The sequence below is a fragment of the Canis lupus genome, chromosome 1 (genome assembly GCF_003254725.2).
Source record: "Canis lupus dingo isolate Sandy chromosome 1, ASM325472v2, whole genome shotgun sequence".
NCBI classification, from domain to species: domain Eukaryota; kingdom Metazoa; phylum Chordata; class Mammalia; order Carnivora; family Canidae; genus Canis; species Canis lupus.
In genome coordinates, this window is record NC_064243.1 from 41,153,058 (window position 1) to 41,177,942 (window position 24,885).

Sequence of the window (24,885 nt, forward strand, 5' to 3'; positions counted from 1 at the left end):
AAACCTGTTGTTTTTCCCCTCAGCCTACTCGAGTGCTCTCTCTTTTTCTCTTTCTCTCTCTCTTTCTCTTTCCCTTTACCTAAAATAAATAATTAAAAAAAAAATAAGGGGCGTCTGGGTGGCTAGTCAGTTAAGCATCTAACTCTTGATTTTGGTTCAGGTCATGATTTCAGGGTCCTGGGATCCAGGGTCCACGCTCAGCACAGAGTCTGCTTGAGACCCTCTCTCTCCTTCTTTCTCTGCTGCTCCCCCCTCAAATAAATAAATAAATCTTTAAACCTGTCACTTTTCATGTCTGAGAATATAAATAAATCCCTGAAAAACTAAAAGGGAAAAAAACTTTTTTAAAGGTTTACCTATAAACTTTTATTATTTTACCTATTTGCTCTTTTTTTAAATAATAAATTTATTTTTTATTGGTGTTCAATTTGCCAACATATAGAATAACAGTGCTCATCCCATCAAGTGCCCCCCTCAGTGCCCGTCACCCAGTCACCCCCACCTTCCGCCCACCTCCCCTTCCACCATCCCTAGTTCGTTTCCCAGAGTTAGGAGTCTTTCATGTTCTGTCTTCCTTTCTGATATTTCCCATTTTCCCTTTATTCCATTTCACTATTTTTTATATTCCCCAAATGAATGAGACCATAGAATGTTTGTCCTTCTCTGATTGACTTATTTCACTCAGCATAATACCCTCCAGTTCCATCCACGTCGAAGCAAATGGTGGGTATTTGTTGTTTCTAATGGCTGAGGAATATTCCATTGTATACATAAACCACATCTTCTTTATCCATTCATCTTTCGATGGACAAACTGTGGCTCCTTCCACAGTTTGGCTATTGTGGACATTGCTGCTATAAACATCGGGGTGCAGGTGTCCCATGCAACTGTATCTTTGGGGTAAATCCCCAGCAGTACAATTGCTGGGTCGTAGGGCAGATCTATTTTTCACTCTTTGAGGAACCTCCACACAGTTTTCCAGAGTGGCTGCATCAGTTCACATTCTAAAAGGGAAAAAATATTAATGAGTGATTTTTCTACAAAATCAGTATATTAAACAAATTCTTGGTAAATTATAGCTGTAAGTGAGGTGCCACAATAATGTAGGGTATAGCCTTACTTACTTCAGTGCAGAAGAGAAAGTAGAGCTGACCCCAGGGCAGCATGGGCTAGAAATACATGGGTCCACTTACATGCTGCTTTTTTTTTTTCAATAAATACAGCACAGTCCTGTATATGTATTTTACCCTCCTTATGACTTTCTTAATACCATTTTCTTTTCTCTGGCTTTGTTGTAAGAATACAGAATATAATGCATATAACATACAAGCTATGTGTTAATCGACTGTATGTGTTATCAGGAAAGCTTTTTATCAATAGTCAGCTATTAGCAAAGTTTTGGGGAGTCAAAACTTACATGTGGATTTTCTACTGCAGGAGGAAGAGGGAGTGTTCCTAACCCCCCATGTTGTTCAAGTGTCAACTGTAAATGTGAAAATCGTTTTTGCACTACATTAAAAGTGAGGCACAAGAAGGTTCTGCTGCCTGCCTTACTTTTCTTAGTGGTTATGTTAATTGAGTGCAAGTTTAACAGGTTTTTTTTTTTTAATATGTCTGAAGCTAGGTTTTAATCTTATAATGAATACTAAGCTGCAAAGAGATGTTTAGTCATTTGTTAAACTTCTGGAGCTTTATGGCTGCAGATAGCAATACAGATAGGATTTCTAGGGGCACAGAAGATGCGAATCTTAAATCTAAATAGGTGATAGAAGCACAGCCCATTTGATACCACAGTGCTCTTTGAAGAATTCATTAAATAAAGTAGATATCATAAACTAGATCATGTTTTCCCATGGGAATGATTTTATAATTATGGGCTACTTTCTTGAACAGAACTTAGTTTCTAATTATAACAAGATCATGTACTTTTAATTTACAACAGCTATGATAGAAATATCATGCACACTAATTATACCAATGCCCCAGTGCACGGTAGTTGTTCATTCATTCATTCATTCATTCAATAAATATTCATTGAATATGTACTAGGTGCCAAGCACTATTCTGGAGGTTTGATGTGAGTAAAAAACACATGACCTCCCCCACCCACATCAATATTACAGAGTGGACTGGTGGGGGAGATGACTATAAACCAAGTATTCATTGCAAATTATAAATGCTACAAAGGAAAAACACACAGGCACCTGAACCTCATGACAGTAGTTTCAGCAAAAGATTGTCCATGGCAAGAAAGCAATGTGTAGGGACCCTGATTCCCTGGAGGAACTCAGAGAAGTGTGATGATTCTAGAGCTGTCCAAGAGAGAATCCAGTAAGTTACCAAGGAGGCTGGGACTGGACATGCCAGATGTTGGGGACCATGTGAAAGATTTGATCATTATCCTCGATGAAACAAAAAGGCACAGAAGAATTTTCAGTGCATGAAGTAAGGGTGAGTTGACATCACATTTGCAATTTGCAAAGCTTGTGGCGTGGTGGTCCTATGCCCTCCAGAGAAGGTTTTGGAGAATATTTTACTAGTACGTGAAAGATGACCAGGGCAGAGGTGGAGAAAAGTAGGTGACATTTGAGAGTGAGCTAATAAGTAAAAACAAACAAACAAAATCACTGATGGGTCTCATGATTTGAATATCTGGAGCAAAAAGGTGGAAAGGATGGCTCCAATTTCAGGCTGGGATATCCACACAAGTGGGGTGGCATTCACTGGAAGAGGACCAGATTTGGGAGGAAGATTGCATTTTGCTTTGAGTTTATTACATTTCAGCTTCTTGTGAATTCTCAGATATCAGTCACTTGGATATAAGTCTGGTGCCCAGACTTTGGGCCACAAAGATGAGTCATTGGTGACCTTACAAGGAGACTGAAAAGAAATATCAATACAGGGAGTAGGAAAACCAGGATAATAAGGGACCATGGTCCCCAAGGGAAGACAGTGCTTCAAGAAGAAAGGAGAGGCAAAAGGGTCAGGCACTGCCAGAAGTTATATGAGAAAGAAACTAATAAATACCATCTGGATTGGGCCACAGAGCTGTTTTGATGGTTGGAAACTAGATTGGAGTGAGTTGGAAAAGAGATGAAGAGGTGAGTGCAGAAAACCCTGTGTGACTTTTACCCTTAAAGAGAAGAGAGCTGCCTCCCAAAGAGCTGGACACTAGGAGAGTCAAGCAAAATCTTCTTAGATGGGTGAGTTTGAGCACATTTTCCTACCATTTGGATGGAAAGAGAAGAAATGCCTTGGCAGCTAATAAATGTCTCTGGCAAGACCTGGCTGTGTATGTGAGAATCCAGATTGCATATGAATTTACAGGTAAGGTGTTCAGGCATTAGTTTTTATTCACAGCATCACACATGTTGATATTTTTCCTGTATGTGAGCACTGCAGCACTGAGGACTGTAAATATGGCATTTAGGAGTTAGGGTTGGTTGAATTTTGTACAGCATCCAGTTTAGAACAGTTGCAGCCTGGGTTGTGGTTATTATGTAGAGAGAAGTGACATGAGAGCATCGTATTTTTCTTCTCATTTTCATTTTTCTTTTAACTTTAGAATTTCTTCCATGTTCTTCATGTTAAGAACTAAGTTAAGGCCTTTCCAAATTTGAAAATAGGTTTTTATTTCCCATCCCCTGGAGCAGTTAGTTATCTTCCCAACATGGACTTTGATCCAAAGACCGTTGCTAACTCCAGAGCAGTCTCGATGGTATATGAGTGAGATAATTGATTGATCTAGAACCCACTTAAGGCCCCATAGTGTGGGAAGACTCTCAACCCTGTGGATGAGACACCCAGATCCAAAAATTTTGCACCCTTCCCAATTCGACCTCCTCTTGGCCTTGAATACAGAATGGAATTTGGAGCAGCTAAACCAGTGCTGCCTGGATGGGCCTGTCAATAAGCACTCAAAGCCACACTCCACTCCGCAGTCCATACAGAATTTGCTGCCTCGTAATACTCTTCCACTCTTCATGTTTATAAAGCCTGTAAACATAAGGACTCTCCTTTTCCTATTGTTGATTTCTTTGCCTCAATACACCTGCTTCAGAAACCCTGAACCTCTGTAGGTCAAGGGCAAGCAGCAGTAGCCTGCCTCCTAAAAACTAAGCTGGCACTTGCTGGGGCCGCCTAGCCATCTGCTTAGGGGAGCGGGGCTGAGCCCTACTTGCGAAGGAGGGCCTGATCTATCTATCTATGTCATTGAAGTATAGTTGACACACAATGTTACATTAGTTTCAGGTGCAAAACATAGTATTTCTACAACTTAACACATTAGGTTGTACTTATCACGAGTGTGGCTACTCTCTGTCACCATACAACACTATTATGATACCATTGACTACAGTCCCTGTACTGTACCTTTCATCCCTGTGACTTATTTGTTCTGTAACTAGAAGTCTGTATCTCCTCTTGCCCTTCAACCATTTTGCCCCTCCCCTCACCTCCGTTCCCCACTCTGGCAACTACCAGCTTGTTCTCTGTATTTAGGGCCTTTTTACTTCTTTTGTTTGTTTATTCATTTGGGGTTTTTTGTAGATTGCATATATAAGTGAAATAACATGGTATTTGTCTTTCTCTGTCTGACTTCACTTAGCATGATACCCTCTAGGTCCATCCATGTTGCCACAAATGGCAAGATCTGATTCTTTTTTGTGGGTAATATCCTATCATGTGTGTGTATGTGTATATGTGTAGATAGATAGATGGATGGATGGATAGATAGATAGATAGATAGATAGATAGATAGATAGAGCGAGCTTCTTTATTCATTCATCTATTGATGGACAGCCCTGATACTCTTTAAAAAGCCACTTACCAGTGAGCAAAATTATCTTAAGCTGAATGAGCTGCCAAAGTAAAAACTGCACATTATATAAGGCTTAAACCTTCTCACCAAGTTACCAAAAAAAGCTAACTGCAGAACCCTAAAAGCTAACTGGCATAAAATAATTTGCTCAAAATCACCAAATAAACACCAAAGGCATGTACTTAGGATATTGAGGGACAGAGTAAAAAAGATGCCAAGCTCATACCAGGTTCTAAACCAATTTGAAAATTTAAAACATAGGAGTACTGGGGTGTCTGGGTGGCTCAGTCAGTTAAGTGTCTGCCTTTGGCTCAGGTCATGATCCCAGGGTCCTGGGATCAAGCCCCACAGTGGGCTCCCTGCTCAGTGGGGGGCCTGCTTCTCCCTCTCTCTCCCCCTCCCCCCACTCGTTCTCTCTCTCTCTCTCAAATATATAAAATCTTTAAAAAAAAATAAAAGAGTAAGGCCAAGAGAGACCATACCCTCACCTTGATTACCGATAAAGCTGACATTGGAGACAGTGCCTTCTATCAGTGGCCAGGTCTAATACTAAACTCAGCATCGGAAGCTTTCTCATGCAGCAGGGTGAATGGGGCAGCCTTGCCCCTCACAGGAAAGGATTTTGCACATGTCACACTTTTACAACATCAAGAAGTAAAGCAAAATGTGTGCTTCTGTGAGTAGTTCTCTGCCTAAAGAGCCAGAGTGGGGCTACATTATATCTGCCCAGTTTTCCCTTCTACACTTGCCGATCAAATTCCTGATTTCTGCCCCAAAGAGAAACCCATATGGGGAGGGTCAAAGAGACCAGAATCTCCTGGAACCACAGCCAGAAACAATGGGCAGAAACAATGAGGAGCTAGGAAGAAATACACACACACACACACACACACACACACATAGCCCTGCCCTCTGTCCCAGCAGCTCCTTCTTGACATAATAATAGGAGAATTGATAATGGAAGTCATACTTAATTCTGATGGCTTAATGCACCTTTTAACAGTTGAGAGCCACATCACAGCTTGACATGCTTTTAGAGCCTGCAGTTGGTAAGTGTTCTCTGTGTGCCCTAAACCACTATAGGCCCTAAGAGATTACAGAGAAGCAAATGGCCCAATTCAGCCCTTTGCTGGTGGGGGTGGGGACAGTATTGATGATTTGGTTTGGTTTTTTAAAGATTTTATTTATATATTCATGAGAAACACAGAGATAGAGGCAAAGATACAGGAGGAGGGAGAAGCAGGCTTCCTGTGGGGAGCCTGATAAGGGCCCCTTGATCCCAGGACCCCGGGATCACACCCCGAGCCAAAGGCAGATGCTCAACCACTGAGCCACCCAGGCGTCCCGACAGTATTGATATTAATGAAATTTAGGGACCAGTTGGTAACTCATAGTCACTATGGGACATCAGAAGCAAACATCTATGAACCAAAGTTTGTCATGAACCATATTGGCCTTCAAAGAGCCTTCAGCGGGATCCTGGTTTTCTAGATCTCCGGTCTGAAGAAAAAGTGTGTTTCCTTCCTCAATGTGTCCTTTTTCATGGAGAGGAGGAGGGTATATCATAAGAAGACTAATTTGGAGGAGAATGACCTCATGGGCTCGCAATTAAGCTGTTTCCCTTTGCTTCTTGGTAGAAGAACACTGCCAGCGTATGGCAGGTCTGTTTAAGGAAGTATATGCGTATGAATTAGGAAGGGTGGGGTTGACCTACAACAGGCAGGACATTACTCTCCTTCCTCTTCCTGACCACGTTTCCCACAGCAGTCATGGTCATTGCTCAACTTCCTGTTGGGGAAAACCTTGGATACTGAGCGTCCACCTGCCACAATGGGCAAACTAAGGATAGCAGGGCCTTCAATGCTGCTGTGAAACCTGAGATTTGAGCTTGCATTCAGACCCCTTTTCAGTGGTAGCTGAAGCAAAGATGGAGCTGTTCTGCGTGGGGCGGAAGGGCCAGGAAACTGCAACCCCGACAAATCATCACTGCCTGGAATAAAACATCACAGGCAAGCAAAATGTGGGGATTCAGAGGGGTCTGGGGTGGAGGGGAGCAGAGAAGACAAGGGGATGTCCTGAGATGGCACCTGCAGCCAGGGTATTGGTTGGCAGTAGTGGCAAGCGAGAGATGGATGGGAGGTTGGGGGTACTGGGCAGCCTGATAGTGGTGGACGTGGCGGGGCCCCTGGCCACAGTGCTGATTCGCTTCACCCAGCAAACCGTGTCCTGGCTACAGGGCTGCACTGGGCACAATGATAATAAAGGTTGTGGCCCCTGGCTCCCAGAAGCCCACAGTCTGGTCAGGGGGTTTCACATCCTCCTCAGCTGGATTCCAGATTGGTAATGGAAGAAAACATGGGGAGCCAGAGGAAACACAGCCCCTGGCACTGTCTTAGACCTCGTGAGGCAAGCCCTGGGAATCTGCATTTTATGCAGAGTTCCTGATGCACAGTGAGGTTTGGGGATAGCTGGTTGCATAGACAGAGTAAGTAGAGGGTGGCAAGGGCTACCCTCGTGTGCCCTGGAATCCAAGACAGCACAGAGGAAGCAGACCTATAGGGACAATTCAGGTGTGAGGCTCAGGGAATTTTATTGGGAGTAATAGCCAGTTCCATTTACCTACTTTTTCCGCATATATGTCACCTCTGGTGGCTGATAAGAGCAGCTGTGCAGCGTTCTCAGGGTTGGAGTTTGGGCATTTCCCTGCGCTTCAGGCTCTGACCATCCACCCTGTGGCTCTCACCTTGCTTGGACTTCTCATTCATCCACCAGGACCGATGTCTGTTGTTCATGGGGCTCAGGGGCAGTGGTAATGATGGAGACCTCAGAGGAGAGCTCCATTTGGAGAATGTTAGTTCTTTATAGACTTCACAGCAGATCTTTTGCTTTTTCGCTATCACTATGTTATCTCTGCCACCCTACCTGGAGGACGGGGCGAAGGTGGCTTTTACTTGTCTTGATTGAGCCTTGCCCGGAATCCCTACTATGCCTCATCCCCAGCCCGCTCGGTCTCCCACAGCTGGACACAGAGTTCCTAATCAAAATGATTCTAGGCAAACGCACAGGCTATGTCCCCACCTCCTGAACCAGTCCCCTGATGAGTGACCCTGGACCATCCCGAAGGTTCCTGCTTCATCCCCCACCTCCAAGGCAGAATCGGACCCCAGGCTTGAGCACCTAGTTCCCCTGCTGTTTTTTCTGGATGCCACTCCAGGCCCACAGGCAGTATCCCCAACAAAGGCATTTTCAGCCTCCTCACTGGGGGTCACGAGAATGGAGAGACTGTTCAAGGCCTCTTTGGCAGTTTCCCTAAAAGGCAGGTAGCATCACTGCCTGGGCAGCTCTTTGCTGACCCCGTCAGAGCCCAGCTCTGCCCTCTATGGCAGAAGGCGTGCTCCATGGCAGAGGGAGTCCCCTCTGGGGAGCACCATAAGGAGAAACAGGACCCGTACCTCTCATCAAATGCTGCCCCTGCGTGATCACACACTATGCCCCAGCTTCATGGCTTAACCTCACCTTGAGGCTGGGATGAGGCCTTTTCTCGTACCGTTTCAAGTCTCCATCCCCCATTTCTACTTCCCCTCCATCTGCAGTGATACTAAAGTGTTTTCAAATTTGGGGAATGTCAAAAATAATGAGGAAAATTTCAACTAAATGAATACGTAAGGTGTGTATCCTCAAAACTCTGCTGCTTTTTTGGTAAACTGTAGGCATTGTTTTTTATTGTGAGGAATATGGAGGGATTTGGGGAATTTGCCTCCTGCAAAAACAGTCTTCATCTTGTTAAATAAGGGGTCAGTGGGAAGGGAGAAAAAAATGAAGTCACGTGTGGATATGGATCATTTCACTGGCATCATCTACAAAAGTCGTAAGACTACAAATAATATCAAAACCTCTTAGGTTAGCTACAGTGAATTTAGTTTTGGTACCACCCAGGGTGGATGAACATAGCATAGGGAGACACTCAAAGGATTCTGGAACTTTCTACTACTTGCCCCTCCCACAAGATTAGTGCAATCATTGGTGTCCAACCAATGTGCACCTGGCACCTTGACCAGTAGGGGGCATAAGTGAGCAGTGTACTAAGTGAGTGGAGCTCAGGTCTCACCTCCTCAAGATGAGGCAACTCCAGCCAACTCACCAGGAGAGAGAAAAAAATGAGGCCATTGGAATCAATTCATTTTTTAAAAGCCTTTGAGAGTTTACATGATTGTGAATTTTAATTCCCTGAATCAACTTTCCTCAGCCACAAAAACTGATACAATTCTGTGAATTGAACACTCAGAACATTAGAAATATTTTTCATATATTATGAATAAATTCTGTTTATCTAGAGGAATGGTTTCTCTTTGGAAAAGCAATTGACCCAAAGCTGTTCTAGTTCAGAAGAGAAATGGGATGGGAAAAGAGAAATTGGTGCATAGGGATAAGGCCTCAACCCCCATGCACCTACCCCCTCACACACCCACATTGTCATTTTTAAAATTTTTTTAAAGATTTTATTATTTATGAGAGACACAGAGAGAGAGAGGCGGAGACACAGGCAGAGGGAGAAGCAGGCTCCATGCAGGGAGCCCGATGGGGGACTCGATCCTGGGTCTCCAGGATCACACCCTGGGCTGAAGGCGGCGCTAAACCGCTGAGCCACCCAGGGGTCCCATGTCATTTTTAAATGTTAACAAATGAGACTTCTTTAAGTAAAAAGGGAAGATTTAAAAAAAAAAAAAAGTTCTCTTGTGTGAAGAAGATTGGCGCTTCTGTAGTACTGACCATCCCCTCCTATTGATTAGCTCTATTCCTATCCCTCATTTTTATTTTTGCATTGTCTGCTTTTCTCATCCCATCTCCCAAACTCTCCAAGGGCCTCCTGAGGGAAGGCTGACAACACAAGCCAGAGAGAATGTGGGTGGAGGACCAAGGCGGTACAACTGCCCAGACCTGTCTGCCTTGGGTGTAGTACCTCCTCCTGCCCCAGCCGGACATGGTTCTCCTGACGGTGGCGGCCTGACAGGGCTGCCCACCCTCCCCATCGCCCCGCAGGGCCACGGCTGCCCGGGGAGCATGCTGTCCACAACCATGGTGGGCACCCTAATCCGAGGGTGGAGGAATCGAAGCTCCCCTCGAAGGCCTGAATCCAAACTCCTTCATCCACAGAGCCAAGATGGAACTCAGACTCAGGGTATGTTTGACACTCTGCTATGATTGTGTGATTTTTTTTTTTTTTAAGGGTTTGGGAAGGTGATGATGAGCTTCCAATCTTCCCCACCAGCCCCCACTTCAGATAGAATTTGACAAACCTGGAGTCTGTTTTTCTTTTTGGGTTGTTCTGAATTATGGCTAAGTCACTGTGGACAGTTTATTTTCTATTTTCCTAGTCAAAGACATAGGTGACTTCAATGGTCATCCAGTAAAAGGGCATTATTTCCATCTTATTTTCCTTCCAAATCTTTTATTTTAAGATGTAATCCTTACTTTGTGATATTTGTATTTGACTAGTAAGACAAAAGGTGTACTGGTTTTTGGCAGATTCTAGTCTAAAGCCTATCACTTTATTAACTCTGGTATGGGAAATGGTAAAACAGAGTTAGCTTCTGGGTTTCCCCATTAATTATTTTTATTTTCTGTTACTATTGTTTTGAGGTGACAAGAAAAGGAGTGACCAAAACGTAGTTCTCCTGTTAACTGAGTTCAGAATGTTACTGTGGCCTTTTCCGAAACAAATTTTCACTGGAATGAAATACTGTTGAAATACCTGACCTCATTCTGTTCTGTCTAGACCTTGAACTTTTTAATGATACTTATTTAGAAAGGAACTCTTTGGTCTTGCTGATGACTGACCTATGAGAGAACCACAGAGCCAGCAGAGGAAGCAGGCATGAGCCCAGAAGTAATAAACTCCCAGGGGCTTTCTGAGCTGGCCTAGAGCCCCTCAAAATACTTTTATCTGACCCATAGCCCTGAGGGATAAGCAGTAAATGCAACTGTTCTATGATACTTATTTAGAATAAGAACTTATTCTAAATAATGATACTTATTTAGAAAGGAACTCTTTGGTCTTGCTGATCTAAGCAGTAAATGCAACTGTTCTTTCATTTCAACAAATATGTATTGAAAGTCAGCATGTGCCAGGCATTTTTCTAGATACTGGCATGCTCTGATCTGTAGCAAATCTACAATTGAGAGGTACAAAAACTCAGTGTTGTAGTTTGTTTTGTTCTGACGGTGGTTTCCAGCCATACTTTTCAGGCTGACTGTAGTCAAGAATGAGGCCAAGAGATTATTTTGAAAATAGTCTGATAAGTGTTCGTTGCAAGATGGTAAATTAGTTATTTAACCATGTATGCAAAAAATAGAAGGCTCTTCTGTGTTCAAAACTGCCAAAATGATTAGTGATTATTTGTAAAACCTAGCTATTCAGTAAGAAGTATGAGTCATAGTATTTCAAAAATTGATCACCTGGTTCTGCTCCTGGTAGATTTCTTTAGCAATACTCAGAGCTTTACAAGATGACAAAGTAATATACTAACATGAAAGGGATGGTGTGGGTATTTTTTTTTTAACCATGTTTTTCTTGAGATATAATTTATAATTTTAGAATTGAAATTCACCTATTTAAGGAGTACAATTCAATAGTTTCTGGTATGTTACATTATTCATTTTTTTTTAATTGTAGTAAAATATATATAAAGCATAAAATTTGCCATTTTATCCATTTTTTAAGGGCACAATTCAGTAGCATGAATTACAGTCACAATTTTATGCCACCATCACCACTGTCTACTCCCCAAACTTTTTCATCATCCCGAAGAGAAATCTCACAACCATTAAACAGGAGCAACTCCCCCCTGCCACCTCCACCCTTGGTAACCTCTCATCTACTTTCTATCCGTAAATTTGCCTCTTCTAGATATTTCATGTAAGTGTGATCATATAATATTTGTCCTTTTATGTCTGGCTTATTTCACTTTGCACAATATTTTCAAGAGTCATCCATAGCACATATCAGAATTTCATTCCTTTTTTTTTTTTCTTTTTTTCATTCCCTTTTTTGACTGATGCAATAGTATATTTTAATTCCTTCCTATTTTAATCTCCCTCTCTTAAATATACCTTAACTTCTAACCTACTCATGAAGGAATCTTCGAGAATTTTCAGTCTGATGGCATTTTTATATTTAAGTTATTTAAAGTGTGAAGAGACTCTTAGGAAGGTATTTATTTTCAGTTATTTCTTTAAAGGCAGGGGCTACACAGATGAATCTTTTCAAAAATCTTTTTATTCTAATGCCCAGTCCAGATCCTGGTGCAGAGTAATTATTCAACAAATTTCTCTTGAGAGAGACTGATGAATGGTTTTAAGGTTTTACTTTTAGGAAGTGGGAAAGAGCTTTTTAAATTAAAAAGAATATGGTTTTTATGCTTTAGTTCTTTGTTCTCTGGAGCAATGATATTTCCTTTTGACATAAAAATTAGTAGTTGCCTTTGTTTCACACTCTATAGAATCACTAAGTATGAAGAGATCTGTCATATAATGTAAATATTTCATTGTGTCATGGAAAAGTTAACTCAGGAAATCTGACAACACCTAGTTCACACCTTTTGTGAATGTTTAGTGACACTTTTTAATGGGAGTGATCAGAATGTCCCAGCTGGTAGGCAGTGTGACCTGAAACAAGTCTTTTCAACTCATAACTGCTCTTGGCCTTGCCTACCTGGCTGTTCTTTCTCAGTGCTGAGCTCAGGAATTGAGAACAAACTGAGGCAGGAGCCGCTTTTATAAGGAAATGGAAGAAGAAGGCAGATTTGGGTCACTTCACAGTTTTGATCTTTAAGTACAAAATGTAACTGTGTTGCTGCCAGTTCTGCCCAAATAAAGCAAGGATGCATATTTTCCATATGGGCAGCCCCCTACTCGGCATATTAAAACATGCTGTAATTGTGCTTTGACTATTTTAGAAGTTGTGAAGGACAGGGGAAGAAGGTTAGGGTTAGAAATGCAAAACGATACCCTTGATTAGGGCTTGAACACCATCAAGGGATATCTCTGCTATAGGCCATTTCCCCACCCACTTTCTCCAGATCTAATCAAGGATGAAGACTTGCAAATTTTAAATCGCAACTAAGTCATTTGCTTTGTTGTGTGAAATCATGTTCATTTTAGCACATGTGTTCTTTCAGAAATTTTGCAATTTGTTGTAGCTCCCATGAGCACCAGAAAGACTTGATACAGCATGCATCGGTCATTCACTTTCCCTGTGGTCCTTCCTTCTTATTCTGATGGTGAGTCCAGGTAGAGCTCCACAGCTTGATACTCTGAATCCACCATGCCCAATGTCCTATGTACAGTAGGCACTCCGTGACTATTTGATAACCAGCGACTTCAGAACCATGAAATACAAGATGTTATAAAGCCAGGAGCCTGATTTTCATATATGGCCAGTGGAATCTATCTTGATGCTTTGAAAGTCATACCAGGTACTTAAGTTATTATTGCTTTTTCATTTCAAAGACATACAGACTACCATTGGCCTAAATATAAAATAATAATTTCTGTTTGTAGAGCTATACACCCTGTAGTCGAAAAGAAAGCCCTTCCTTCCTCATTTTTCAGTGACAGCCTGTAATCATCTTTGAGTAATTTTTAAGATTCTTTCTAAACCACCATTTCCTTCATTATGTTGGCTGGGAACAGCTTCTCCTTGTATCAATGGAATGATTCTCATTCTTTCCCAAGCCCAACCACCCACCTAGTAAGAAAAGGTAGCTGTAAATCTCAGCCAACTTTCTTTTTCAACAATTATGCTGGATGGAAAGTCAGATGATAAAGTCAGATAACCCACCAATTATTAATTGAGGACCTAGGAAGAGTTTCGGGTAGCCATTAAAGAGGTTATGACTGAATTCTACCCAAACCTGATTCCCTCACTCAGTTCTACTGTAGGTTGAAGGAACAGAGACCAGGGTGCATCTGGGGTCCTGTCTAGCCAGGATATGGCCCATTTCTTTCTTTAGGACCAAGAACAATTTGAAGAAGCCTGGTTAGGCTTCTATAAATTCCAAATGGAATTGTTAACCTTACCCCACATTTGGCCTAGCAACTTCAGGCATGGATGAGAAATTGCACCTCGCAGCTTGGTGTATGATATGTTTATAAACTAAAAAGTATTTTATCTTTGTAAGCCAAAATTAGTATTAACCTCATTATATATTTAACAGTAATGACTAACTATGGCAATAATACTTTAAAATGATTTTTATACCCATCACTATTTTCTGATAGAATTTAAGAGACTCTTATACTCTGACCTGTACTAATTGTTCTTAGCTGAAATGAGCCTATATAAGCCTTTTCCCATATTTCCCCATAATTAACTATGCAATTACCACTTGATAAGAGCCCTTTATTTTAATTAGAATAATCACAGGGCTTATGATTCAATAAATATTCATGGAAAAGCTGCTATGTGTAAGATATTTAATGGGCATGCAAGAAAGATAAAAGAATTACTAAGGCTTGTCCTTTTTTTATTGAGGCACAACTGGCATGTAACATTATATTCGTTTCAGGTATACAACATAATGATTCAATATTTGTATATATTGCAAAATGATCATCACAGTAGGTCTAGTTAAACATCCATCACCACATATAGTTACAGAATTTTTTTTCCTTGTGATGACTACTTTTAAGATCTATCTAAAGCTTATCCTTGGCCTCAAAAAAGTGTTTGTGATCTAAGGAAAAACAAAGGTGAAGAAATGCAACAAATATAATATGAATAGACGGAACTAAGTAAGTGCTCATGGACGTCAGAGGAATAAACGGTTAATTTTAAGAGACAGTGTAGAGTTTCCTGAGTAAGTAGAACTTAAATTGGGCCTTGTCCTCAAACCATTGAGGACATGTTCCAGTCTGGGATTAGGGCTACTAGAAAGTAAATATTTGCTCCTGTTACACTGTCAGTCTTTTTTTAAATCTCATGAAGGTTCTACTAAGTCAAACTGAAGGTTTGAAATTAATTTAGTTGTATACTCTGAGGAACAATTATATCAGCAGATTCAAAGGTCCCAAACACCCTGTGATTTCCATACTTAGGGAATGGTGTGAAGCATCCCAAGGACAGGTACTATCTAAGCAAAGACACAGAGGTGTGAAAAGCTGTGGTCTTAGTGGACAATGTTGAGTTGTCCAATATGGCTACAGTTCTGGGCCGGGCCCTGGAAGGTCTAACTGCCAAAATAGAGTTGGACTGGATCTTTAGACCAGAGGGAATTATATCAAGCTTTCCTGGCAGAGGATAACCTACATCCTGACTTTTAGACGAAAGCCATGTGAAGAGATGTATTGAGGAAGCAAGAGATTGGATTTAGCAAGAGGTACTCAGGAGGCTATTGCAATGATTCAGGTCAAAACCACAAAAGTAACAGAAAGGAGAGAAGGGATAGAGAGAAGAGACATAAGCTAAACTGTTTTATGACCTATGGAAAAATTATGAATCTTGTTTACTGGGCTCTATTGTCTCAATGGCTGTACCTTGGGATTTTAATTTATAGGAGGGACTGAGTGATTGCACAGACAGAGTAATGCCACTCAAAGGAGATTTTTTATTACTTCCATTTCCCAAGAGGAGGGACATGGCATGCCATGCAGGACCACATGGGGAAGCACCAGTGTTAGTCAGGAGATGGAAAGGAGCAAGAGGAAAGCCTAGGCCAAGCCTTTATTGGGAGTTCCATGTGGTTGCCCATGTAAGGCAGGACAGGCTAAATGGTTTAGGATTGGCTAGTCTGAATAATCCCAGCAGGCCTTGGGACATACTGGCTATGCCCAGTTTTCTGGTCCCTGGCCCTGAGATAAGTAGGGAGGGAAGTATTGGTTGGTGCCTATGAGTTAGATAGAGGTGGTTCTCCGTATGGTTTCTGGATTCCAGGAGAGATGTGAACAACTTTGGCTATTAGTTTGGCCCTGTAATTAATGAATGTCAGATAGATAAATATAGAAGCTAAGAAAAGACAAATTGGAAAATCTATCTATGTACCGGAACTCTTGGCTAAATGCTTTATGTGATTTTATCTCATTTAATCCTCCCAGCAATCTGCAGTAAGTGCTAAATCATCTCCATTTTATACCTGAAGCAACTGAGACCTGAAGCAGGTTAACCGTTCAACAATTTATCCACGTTCACACAAGTAATAATGATTTTTCAAGCTGGATTCAATCCTAGGCATTGCCAATTCCAACCCACTGCTACTGAACTCTGTGCTGCAGGGCACATGGGCTTCTCCACCTAATTATCCTTCCTCGCTTTGGGCTCAGGGCCTGAGACTAGCCCTGCTGAAAACAGAGTGGTAGAAACTTACAGAAGCTTCCCCAGAGCTCACTGGACCAAGGAACAGAGGTGAATTAATGAGGTCCGCTGTCTCTCTGCAAGACTTTCTGTTTCTACCGCTTTGTCAGATGCATACATTGTATACTGGCAGCCTACCATTCAGCATGTTAAAATTAAATAAATAAAATGTGTGACTTAAACTCTGTCTTCTCCTTTCCTGGAAATTGCTTCTTGACTTTTGGCTTCTCTGTCTCTGATCAAACTCTGGGACTTGGAAGCTCTCCTGTCAGCAAACAAAGCCTCTGGCAGATTGCTTCCTCCTGGGTGTCATGGGCCAATGAGCCTAATTGCCTATGGAGTAATCTCCAGATTCCCTGGGATAGGCTGTGAGGTCCCGCATCAGTATCTGCCCTGTTTGGTCGCAGTTCAACACAGTTCCTTGGTTCACGCCAACCACTCCCCATGACTTCTCTCTTCACAACTGCCATGGCTTTGTTCTCTTATACTCAACTGCCTTCTCACCCCCTCTTTCTTTCTTTTTTTTTTTTTTTAAGATTTTATTTATTCATGAGAGACACAGAGAGACACAGAGACACAGGCAGAGGGAGAAGCAGGCTCCATGCAGGGAGCCCGATGTGGGACTTGATCCCAGGACTCCAGGATCATGCCCTGGGCCGAAGGCAGTTGCTAAACCGCTGAGCCACCCAGCCGTCCCACACCCCTCTTTCCACATCTGTTTACACATCACTTCCCTGAAGAGTCAGCTCAGGGCTCAGTGTCCATGAGAAGATGTCCACAGCCCACGTAAATCATGCAACAGCATCTATGAAGCATCTATTTTATGCAAGCTGTGAAGAGAAAACGGAGCATGGGTGGCCCAGAGCAGGAGTTCAGAGAGCTCATGACTAGCTTGAGAGGAGGGGTAAAATGGAAGGAAGATGCAAAGAACATGTCAAGAAAATGGAGGGTTAGAAGTCATTCCCCACCAAACTGGCACCTTCTTTGTAATTATTACTTTGCTCATCCTCATCTTTCTACCTGCTCCTCATAGCTCACCTGGGAGCTTTGACTCTGACAGGACTGTGAACCATCAGAGAGAGCCACAAGTCCAGCCATAGGAGACCCTGCTGGGCAGCCTGGGTGGCTCAGGGTTTAGCGCCACCTTCGGCCCAGGGTGTGATCCTGGAGACCTGGAATCGAGTCCCAATTCAGGCTCCCGGCATGGAGCCTGCTTCTCCCTATGTCTCTGCCCCCCTCTCTCTGTCTCTCATGAACAAATAAATAAAATCTTTAAAAAAGAGAGAGAGAGAGAGAGAGAGAGACCCTGCTGAAGGAACATGGCAGAAATTCCTAGTTTATCTCCACCATTAGTTCAGCTATGTGGGGACAGTCCCTGTCTTTGCGTGCAGGCTTTGCACAGCAAGTTATCAGAGATGAAGGAGTAAGTCTCAGTCCCAGAATCAGACTGGCTGGTTCCAATGCCAGTTTTACCACTTCCCAGGTGCATGACTGTGAATGTTACTTAATGTCTTGGTGACTCCCTTTTCTCAGGTGCAAAATAGGGGTGATAGTAATAGCTACCTCTTAGAGAACGTGAGTTAATTTAAATTTTTATGAAATCTTAAAAATGACACTTGGCACATAGTGAGAAATCGAAAGTATCAGCTCTCATGAGCTGTGACTGTGTGGTCCTCGTGACTTTTAGATGTGGTCTTGTCAATTCCTAGTAACTGGAGCTGCCTATCCTTGTACATCATCATCTCCATCAATCTTCCTTGCTAGTAAATTTTTACAAAACCAAAGTTTAAAAACTTCAGCATAAACATTTTCTCTGGAATACTAGATTTATTGGTATTTTATTATTTCTACAATGACATTTTAATAGCCAACAATGGCTTTGAAAAGAATTGGGAAGACATGCAGCATCTGTTGGTCTCCATATTGGCGTTCCTGTTGTGTTTTTGTTTCCATGTGAACCTTATTTTTTCAAAAGTTTATATGCCTTTCGCTCCATGGTGAGATTCAGCAACAAGTTTCTGTTCCAAAGAACAATATTTGTTCTACTTGAAAATAGATCCTGCTTTGCATTTTCATTACAAAGAAGTTGCTCAATGCTTTATTGAGAATTGAATTTAGCTTGATGTTTTTGCATATGTAACTTTTCACATTTGACATTTGGAGAAAATTCTCAAAAGCTGTAAATATAGCACATTGTCTTTTTTGTTGTTGTTGTTTGTTTGTTTATGTTCTTTGGTTTTTAGATGCTTAGTTGCCTTTAGTTGGTCTTGTTTGAGGTAAGGGTGTAGAAAGTGTTAGGAATTTACTAGAAATATGTCTCTGTTTCACAGACTATGATCCTAGACTGCAGAAAGAATTTCTTCTTTACCAAGAAACTGCTGATTCCTATTTCCTTGAAACTTTCAACTCCAGGGCAGTGGTTGAGAACCTTGGTTCTGGATAGAACCCTGGCTCTGTGCTTACCAAGTTATGTGATTTGGGATATGTTACATAGCTTGGGTGAGCTTCAAATTGCACATCTTTGAAATGGGGATAATTAAATCCTTATGAGGACTGAATGAAACATTGCATTTCATGGACTTAAGACACTGCCTAACAAACATGAGAGCTCAAATGTTCATTACTGTTGTTTTGCAGAGATATGACCCTCAGGTTTCTATGATGAATTATATCTGGTTGTTGAAGCTTTCTTGAAACAAAATGTGCCCTCCTTGAATGCAGCGGGATCTTGTAGGAAAATATCTATATGGTGACAAAGGGTACTGATTGAAGTATTTAGAAAGAAAGAAGAGGGAAAAACCATTAAAATAATAATTCAAATTTAGAATTTTCACCTTAAAAATGTGCATTGATGTTTTTCTTGGCCACTTTCACAACCAGTCCAGTGAACTTGGGGTACTCTTTATAAAAGGCAGAGTACAGAAAAGTGGTTATCAGCCTAAAATGGTGTCAAAAGACCTATCTATACATCAAGGCTGTGATGAGGAAGACCTTAGATCACAGAGAATATTTTAGAACACTGTCCCTCTGTAAATATTTTTAAAAGTCTATATATCCTTCAAATTATTTCTTTGATGGTTTAAGTTGAAAGTCTAAGAAATCTGGCCGTGGAATTCATCTGAAAACCAAGAGACCCATGGTAGAATAGTATGGGGGTGGGTAGCAGAGTGCTTCATGACTAAGGTTTCTCCCTCTCTCCCCAAAGCCATGAGCCACTTTAGGCCTACAGGGATGGCAGGCCGCCAGCTCTGGAAGAAAATCTGCAGATTTTAATTTGAAATCAGAGGATGACATTTAGACACGTTAATCTTGAACTAAAGCACTTTGAATAACTAGTTACACACACACACAAATGCACAGACCCCTCTCCCCTCTTTTAGGACGCATTAGTACGTGTTCCCATGGTTTGTTTTTCTTCAGCCCCATTGAGCTCACTTGGTGGCTGTGCTTCTGAACAACAGTATCTCTGTGCAAACTGGATGAACGGAATCTTAGGCCAACCGGAGTTTGAAATATGAATCGATGATTCATGAGCATATTTTTATAAGCACTTTTTAAGTCCAGAGATATAAAATTCTGTGCAGAAGAGAAAGGTCTCAAGGTAAGTATTTTAAAGGTATTCTTTGTATTCATGAGACCAAGTCCACTGATGGTGTGACTTTAGAAATCAATTTGAAAGCTTTTATGGAGGTGGTTTTCTCTTTATATGTTATCTACTAAATAGAAGACTTTGTTGTATTTCCAAGAATAAGTTACTTTTTATTCTACTTAAGAACTACCAAAAAATATGCTATGGTCAATGAAAAGTTCCTTGGTTTTGATTATTTTGGTGGTTTTTAATTTTATATATACATGTTTATATAGGCACACATGCATATATGTGTGCCTATAGACATATACACATACACACACACACAGTGTGCTACATTTTGCTGAAGATTGATTGTAAACCATATGTTATGGGCACCTGGGTGGCTCAATCTGTTATATGTCTGACTTAATTTCAGCTTAGGCCATGATCTCAGGATCCTGGGATCGAGCCCTACATTGGGTTCTGGGCTAAGTGTGGAGCCTGCTGAAGATTCTCTCTCTCTCCCAACTCTCCTCTCTCTCTCTCTCTCTCTCTCTCTCTCTCTCTAAAATTAAAAAAAAAAATGTTACTATCAGAAATGCTCTTAAAAATAAAAATACTTTTAAGCAATTTAAAATTTCTCCGGGAGCTAAAATAGCATGTATCTGATAATTCAATTCTAAAAAAAGTAAAGACCATCACAAATAATTCGTAAATTATTGAGCTTAAGAAAATTCATTTTTTTGAAGTAAGTATAAATCTCTAAGAAGGTGCAAAAGACCAAAAAACTATAGTAGGAGGTCTCCTGTATCCATTACCCAGCTTCCCCCCATGGTAACATTTGTGTGACTCTGGGACAGAGGAAAACCAGGACACAGATACCAGTCCACACCATGAAAAATGAATAACGTAGTAAATTTCCAACTACTTTGACCTACAAAGCGATTCAACACACTGCAGGCAATGGAGAGAGCACTAGAATGTGCAGTCTGGCCTACAGCTCTCTAGCTCTGTGCCTTGGGAGAGTTATTTGAGGGCTCTCCCAGTGTCCCCAGAACCTTTGTGAGGTGGCCAAACTTAGAGCATCAGACCTTAAAGGAGAGAGTCCCAGGTGGGCAGGGGCAGGGGCAGGGTGGGAGGGTGGGGGGGGAGACTTTAGGACCCTCAACTGAGATGAGTAGGGATGCCTGGGGATGGGGAGACTGCACCAGTGTGGTCCAGGGCAAGCTTCTCCTATTTCAGAGCCTTGCCTAGGGCAGGCTATAAAAGGGCAGAGATGGGGGTAGCTCCGCAAAAGTTCTGTTTGGTCATTTAGAATTCAGATGACCCCAGCGGGGGTCATCGGCTCTTTGTATACAATGGAGGGGAATTTGGCTCCTCCACCTAGTGAAATATCTGTTTACCCTGGCTGGCCTTGCTGGTGGGAGACCAACGCAGACAGCTCCCCACATGTGAAAGGAAAATGCTGTGTTTTGTTTCCTAATACCAGAGCAGCTTTCTTAGGGTGAATTAACAAAATGTTACCACATCGTTACCTGCTTAGGAAAGTACTTATGGTCCTTTCTGATAGACCTGGAGAATCTGCTTCTTATGAGCTTCTGAAGACATTTTGTTCTTCTGGTGGGCTGCTTTTTTTTTTTTTTTTTTTTTAATATTTCACCTAAAGACTAAATACTGGCAAATGCATTAAACCAGGAGGTCAATTGTGAACTACCTCATGTTATATCAGTTTTGAAAGAAGTTGTTAAGGAAGATGTTGGGATATTCGTGGTTTGACGTCCTAACCTGACTATATATTGTGAAAATGAGATACACAGTAAAACCTTACCTATGCCAGATAATTAAAATATTCCATTTTAATATCTCCAAATATATGTACATATTTCATATATATGAAAAGAAGAATACTCAAGGAAGAATATTTGGGAAACCTTTAATGACTTGCTAAGACTAATTTATAATGAATGCAAGAATAGGGGCTTCTAAAGATTACTTAGGGAAGCTACCAAAATCCAAATGCCTTCTACATGCCATTCTGGGCCTGGCAATATAGCAAGTTCTAAAGCTCCTCATTTAATCATTTTGTGAATTATAAAGATTGTGAAGATTGTGTGTGAGTTTGGTTAGGGCTGGGATCTGTGTATGGCAACCCCCCCTGCCCCGCCTTATCCATGGGGATACGTTCCAAGACCCCAAGTGGATGCCTGAACCACTGATAGTCCTGAGCCCTATATATACTACCCTATATGTACATACCTATGATAAAGTTTAATTTAAAAATTAGGGCCAGTAAGAGATTTACATCAATAAGCAATAATAAAATAGAACAGTTATAACACTAGACTATAATAAGAGTTCTGAGAAAGTGGCCTCTCTCTCTCACACAGTATCTCGGTGTACTATACTCTCCTTTCTTCTTGTGATGATGCGAGATGATAGAATGCCTATGCGATGAGATGAAGTGAGGCAAATGACATAGGCATTGTGACCTAGCACTAGGCTGCCATTGACCTTCTGACGTGGCATCAGAAGGAGGATCTTCTGCTTCCTGCCCACCGTGGACTACGGGTAATTGAAACCATGGAGAATGAGGAACTACTGAATAGCAAATCCGGGATTCACCTCTCACATCTCTAATAAGTGTTCACATTTGCAGATGATTTGAAAAACAGGTTAATTTGATTACCATTGTTAAGCTTTGTCTCTGGAGAAAAGGAATTTGTTCAAGGTCTTTTTACAGGTACAGTCTTATTTATATAGTTTATGTGCTGGCCACTTAGCTTCTGCTCATGACTAGTAAAAAGGCAGATCTCAAAATAACACCAGATGATTTGGCATTGCTACCTGTGTTCATTGTCTTTACATCTCCTTTTTGTTTCTTCTTGTTTGTTTTTGTGTCCTTCACAATCAAAATGCACCTGCCCTTAAAAAACTGATGAAGTTTGAACGTCTTTCATGGTGTGGACTGGTATCCGTGTCCTGGTTTTCATCTGTCCCAGAGTCACACAAATGTTACCATGGGGGGAAGCTGGGTGATGGATACAGAAGACCTCCTACTGTAGTTTTTTGGTGTTTTGCACTTTCTTATAGATTTATACTTACTTCAAAAAAATGTTTTTAATGTAAGTGTTCTTGAGAATCCTTGCCTGAAATCTCCAGCACCTAGTAGGTACTCTGCAAAGATGCTTTGGTTCAGTAAGTGACGACCAAGTATTAATCCTATGAGGTTTTGTGGGTGACAGCTACCTTGTAAATGTAGATGCTTCTTGAGTATCATGCTCTTTCAATCTCCTTGCTCATGGGGAAGAGAGAGTTCTGATTATGAGATCTGTTTCCTCTCTCGAGTTACACCATTTCATCCCACCTACGTGCCTGGGTAAATGGGCGAACCCCTGGGCTCTCCTAAATAATAGAAGCAATAACTTTTTAGCTGCTAGCACTCCGGGCACACTTACTACGTGCCAGGCTCAATCAACCCTTACACTCAGAAGGTGCTGGAGCCTCAGAACACCCCGTGACAGCACAAAAACTAAGCAGTTTTTAGTGTGGTAAGTTTAAACAATAATTAAATAATGTTCCTACTTCTAAAATAGTTCACTCTAGTAGGGATCTTAATGAAAGGCAGGGGATCCTCTTGCTGAACAAATAAGCAAAATATGTCCTTTTGAATTATAATGGAAACCAAAGAAAACTTTGAAATTGTCTCATCATCCTCTTCTTCTGAGAATATGTACTGGCAAATTGTTCATGACCCCTGTTCCTTTTCCTAAAACTCCTGCTATATTTATCATTTAAAGAGCCAAATTTTAGATGATAACTTTTGGTAAATGGCTCAGAATGAGAATAGTGCTTACTATTGGCAGTGAGCAGGTTTGTATTATTTTAGATGGGTTATGTGCAGAGGTAGGTGGAGAGGGTCATAGTAAAATACCAGCATTATAGCAAATCATGGTGTAATGTGCCTGCCTGCTGGAAAGAAGCTTCCAGATGTCTCAGCTAAATGAGGAGGAGGAGGGCATTCTATGCCTGTGTCCAGGACTACTCTAGCAGGCTGCCCGGTCTCCCCCAGACTCTGATGGTTGTAGAGCAGCTGGTACCCACCATTTATGGGGCAGATGCACAGTGAGGGGAGCAGAAGCTTCATTCTGGCCCAGGCGGGGAACTAAATAGGTCATCGGTTCTTAAAACGTATTCCCAGACCAGCAGCATCAACACCATGTGGGGACTTGCTAGCAATTCTCAGGCCCCACCCCAGACCCACAGGATCAGACTCTAGGGGTGGGTCCCAGCAATCTGTTTAGCAGGCCTCCCGGGTGATACTGATGCCAGCTACAGTGAGAGTCACTAGCCTAGCTGACCTTAGATGATCTTCTTTCCATTCTTGTAGAAGAATTTCTTCTTCTATGCAATGAAAGATTTATAGTAACTATTTCTGAGGCTCCTCTCTGAACTTCTAAGGCACACACTCCAAGCCCTCTAATTCTGTAAATCTGTGGTGTAAATGTACACATCTGGCAGAATTGCATAGTGAGTAAGAGGACAGGCTCTGAAATCTGCCGGCTTCAAATTCTGATGCCTCCACTTTGGTAGAATTGTACATGCAAGCAACCTACTGAAAGTGTCTGTTTATTGAATTCTCCATCCATAAAATTGAGATAATAGCATCTATGTCCTAAGGGGATTGTCAGGAATTGACCCAAAGCATCTAGAACAGCACTTAGCACAAAGGAAGTAACTCTTGGATTCTATCTCTCACCCCCTAAAAAATTTTAGGAACTTTGAGGATGGGAATCAGCTTGTAGAGCTTTATTTCCTATATATGAACTATGTATTAAAAATGCTCTTAAACACTTGCTAAAGGAAAAACATAAACTAAACACATAAAAAATGTTTATTGCTAGGACGGTTCCACACTGGTGTTGAGCTAAGGGTGACATGGACACTGAATTTTTCAAGAATAAGCAGTACTTCCTCAGGAAAGCATTGGTGATTGTTACAGATGCATGTAACACCTGCAACTGCATCCACGTTATAACTAGAAGAAAATGAATAAAATGTGTTTATCTTATTTGTGTTTTGGGTTCTTTTTAAACCATTTGACAGTAGTCTGTCCGTAATGGGAAGGAAACTAATATGACTGGATGCCTG

General features: G+C 41.4%; 1 protein-coding gene and 1 long non-coding RNA gene across 3 annotated transcripts in view; both read left to right on the top strand.

Moving 5' to 3' along the window:
- The window catches only part of PLEKHG1 (pleckstrin homology and RhoGEF domain containing G1), a 224,422-nt gene that overhangs the window by 80,764 nt on the left and 118,773 nt on the right, over window positions 1-24,885 (top strand). The window contains exon 1 of one of the 2 annotated variants that reach the window (XM_035706881.2): window positions 9,788-9,998. The exons of the other annotated variant lie outside the window; for it this stretch is intronic. Coding sequence (XP_035562774.2) covers window positions 9,881-9,998 — 118 coding nt within the window. The 5' untranslated portion in view covers window positions 9,788-9,880. Of the gene's footprint in view, window positions 1-9,787; window positions 9,999-24,885 lie in introns of those variants that run through there. 2 annotated transcript variants of the gene reach the window in all.
- LOC118352476 (uncharacterized) lies at window positions 22,168-24,805 on the top strand. The gene is made up of 2 exons (XR_004809652.2): window positions 22,168-22,477; window positions 24,639-24,805. It is a non-coding gene; the product is annotated as an uncharacterized LOC118352476 (long non-coding RNA).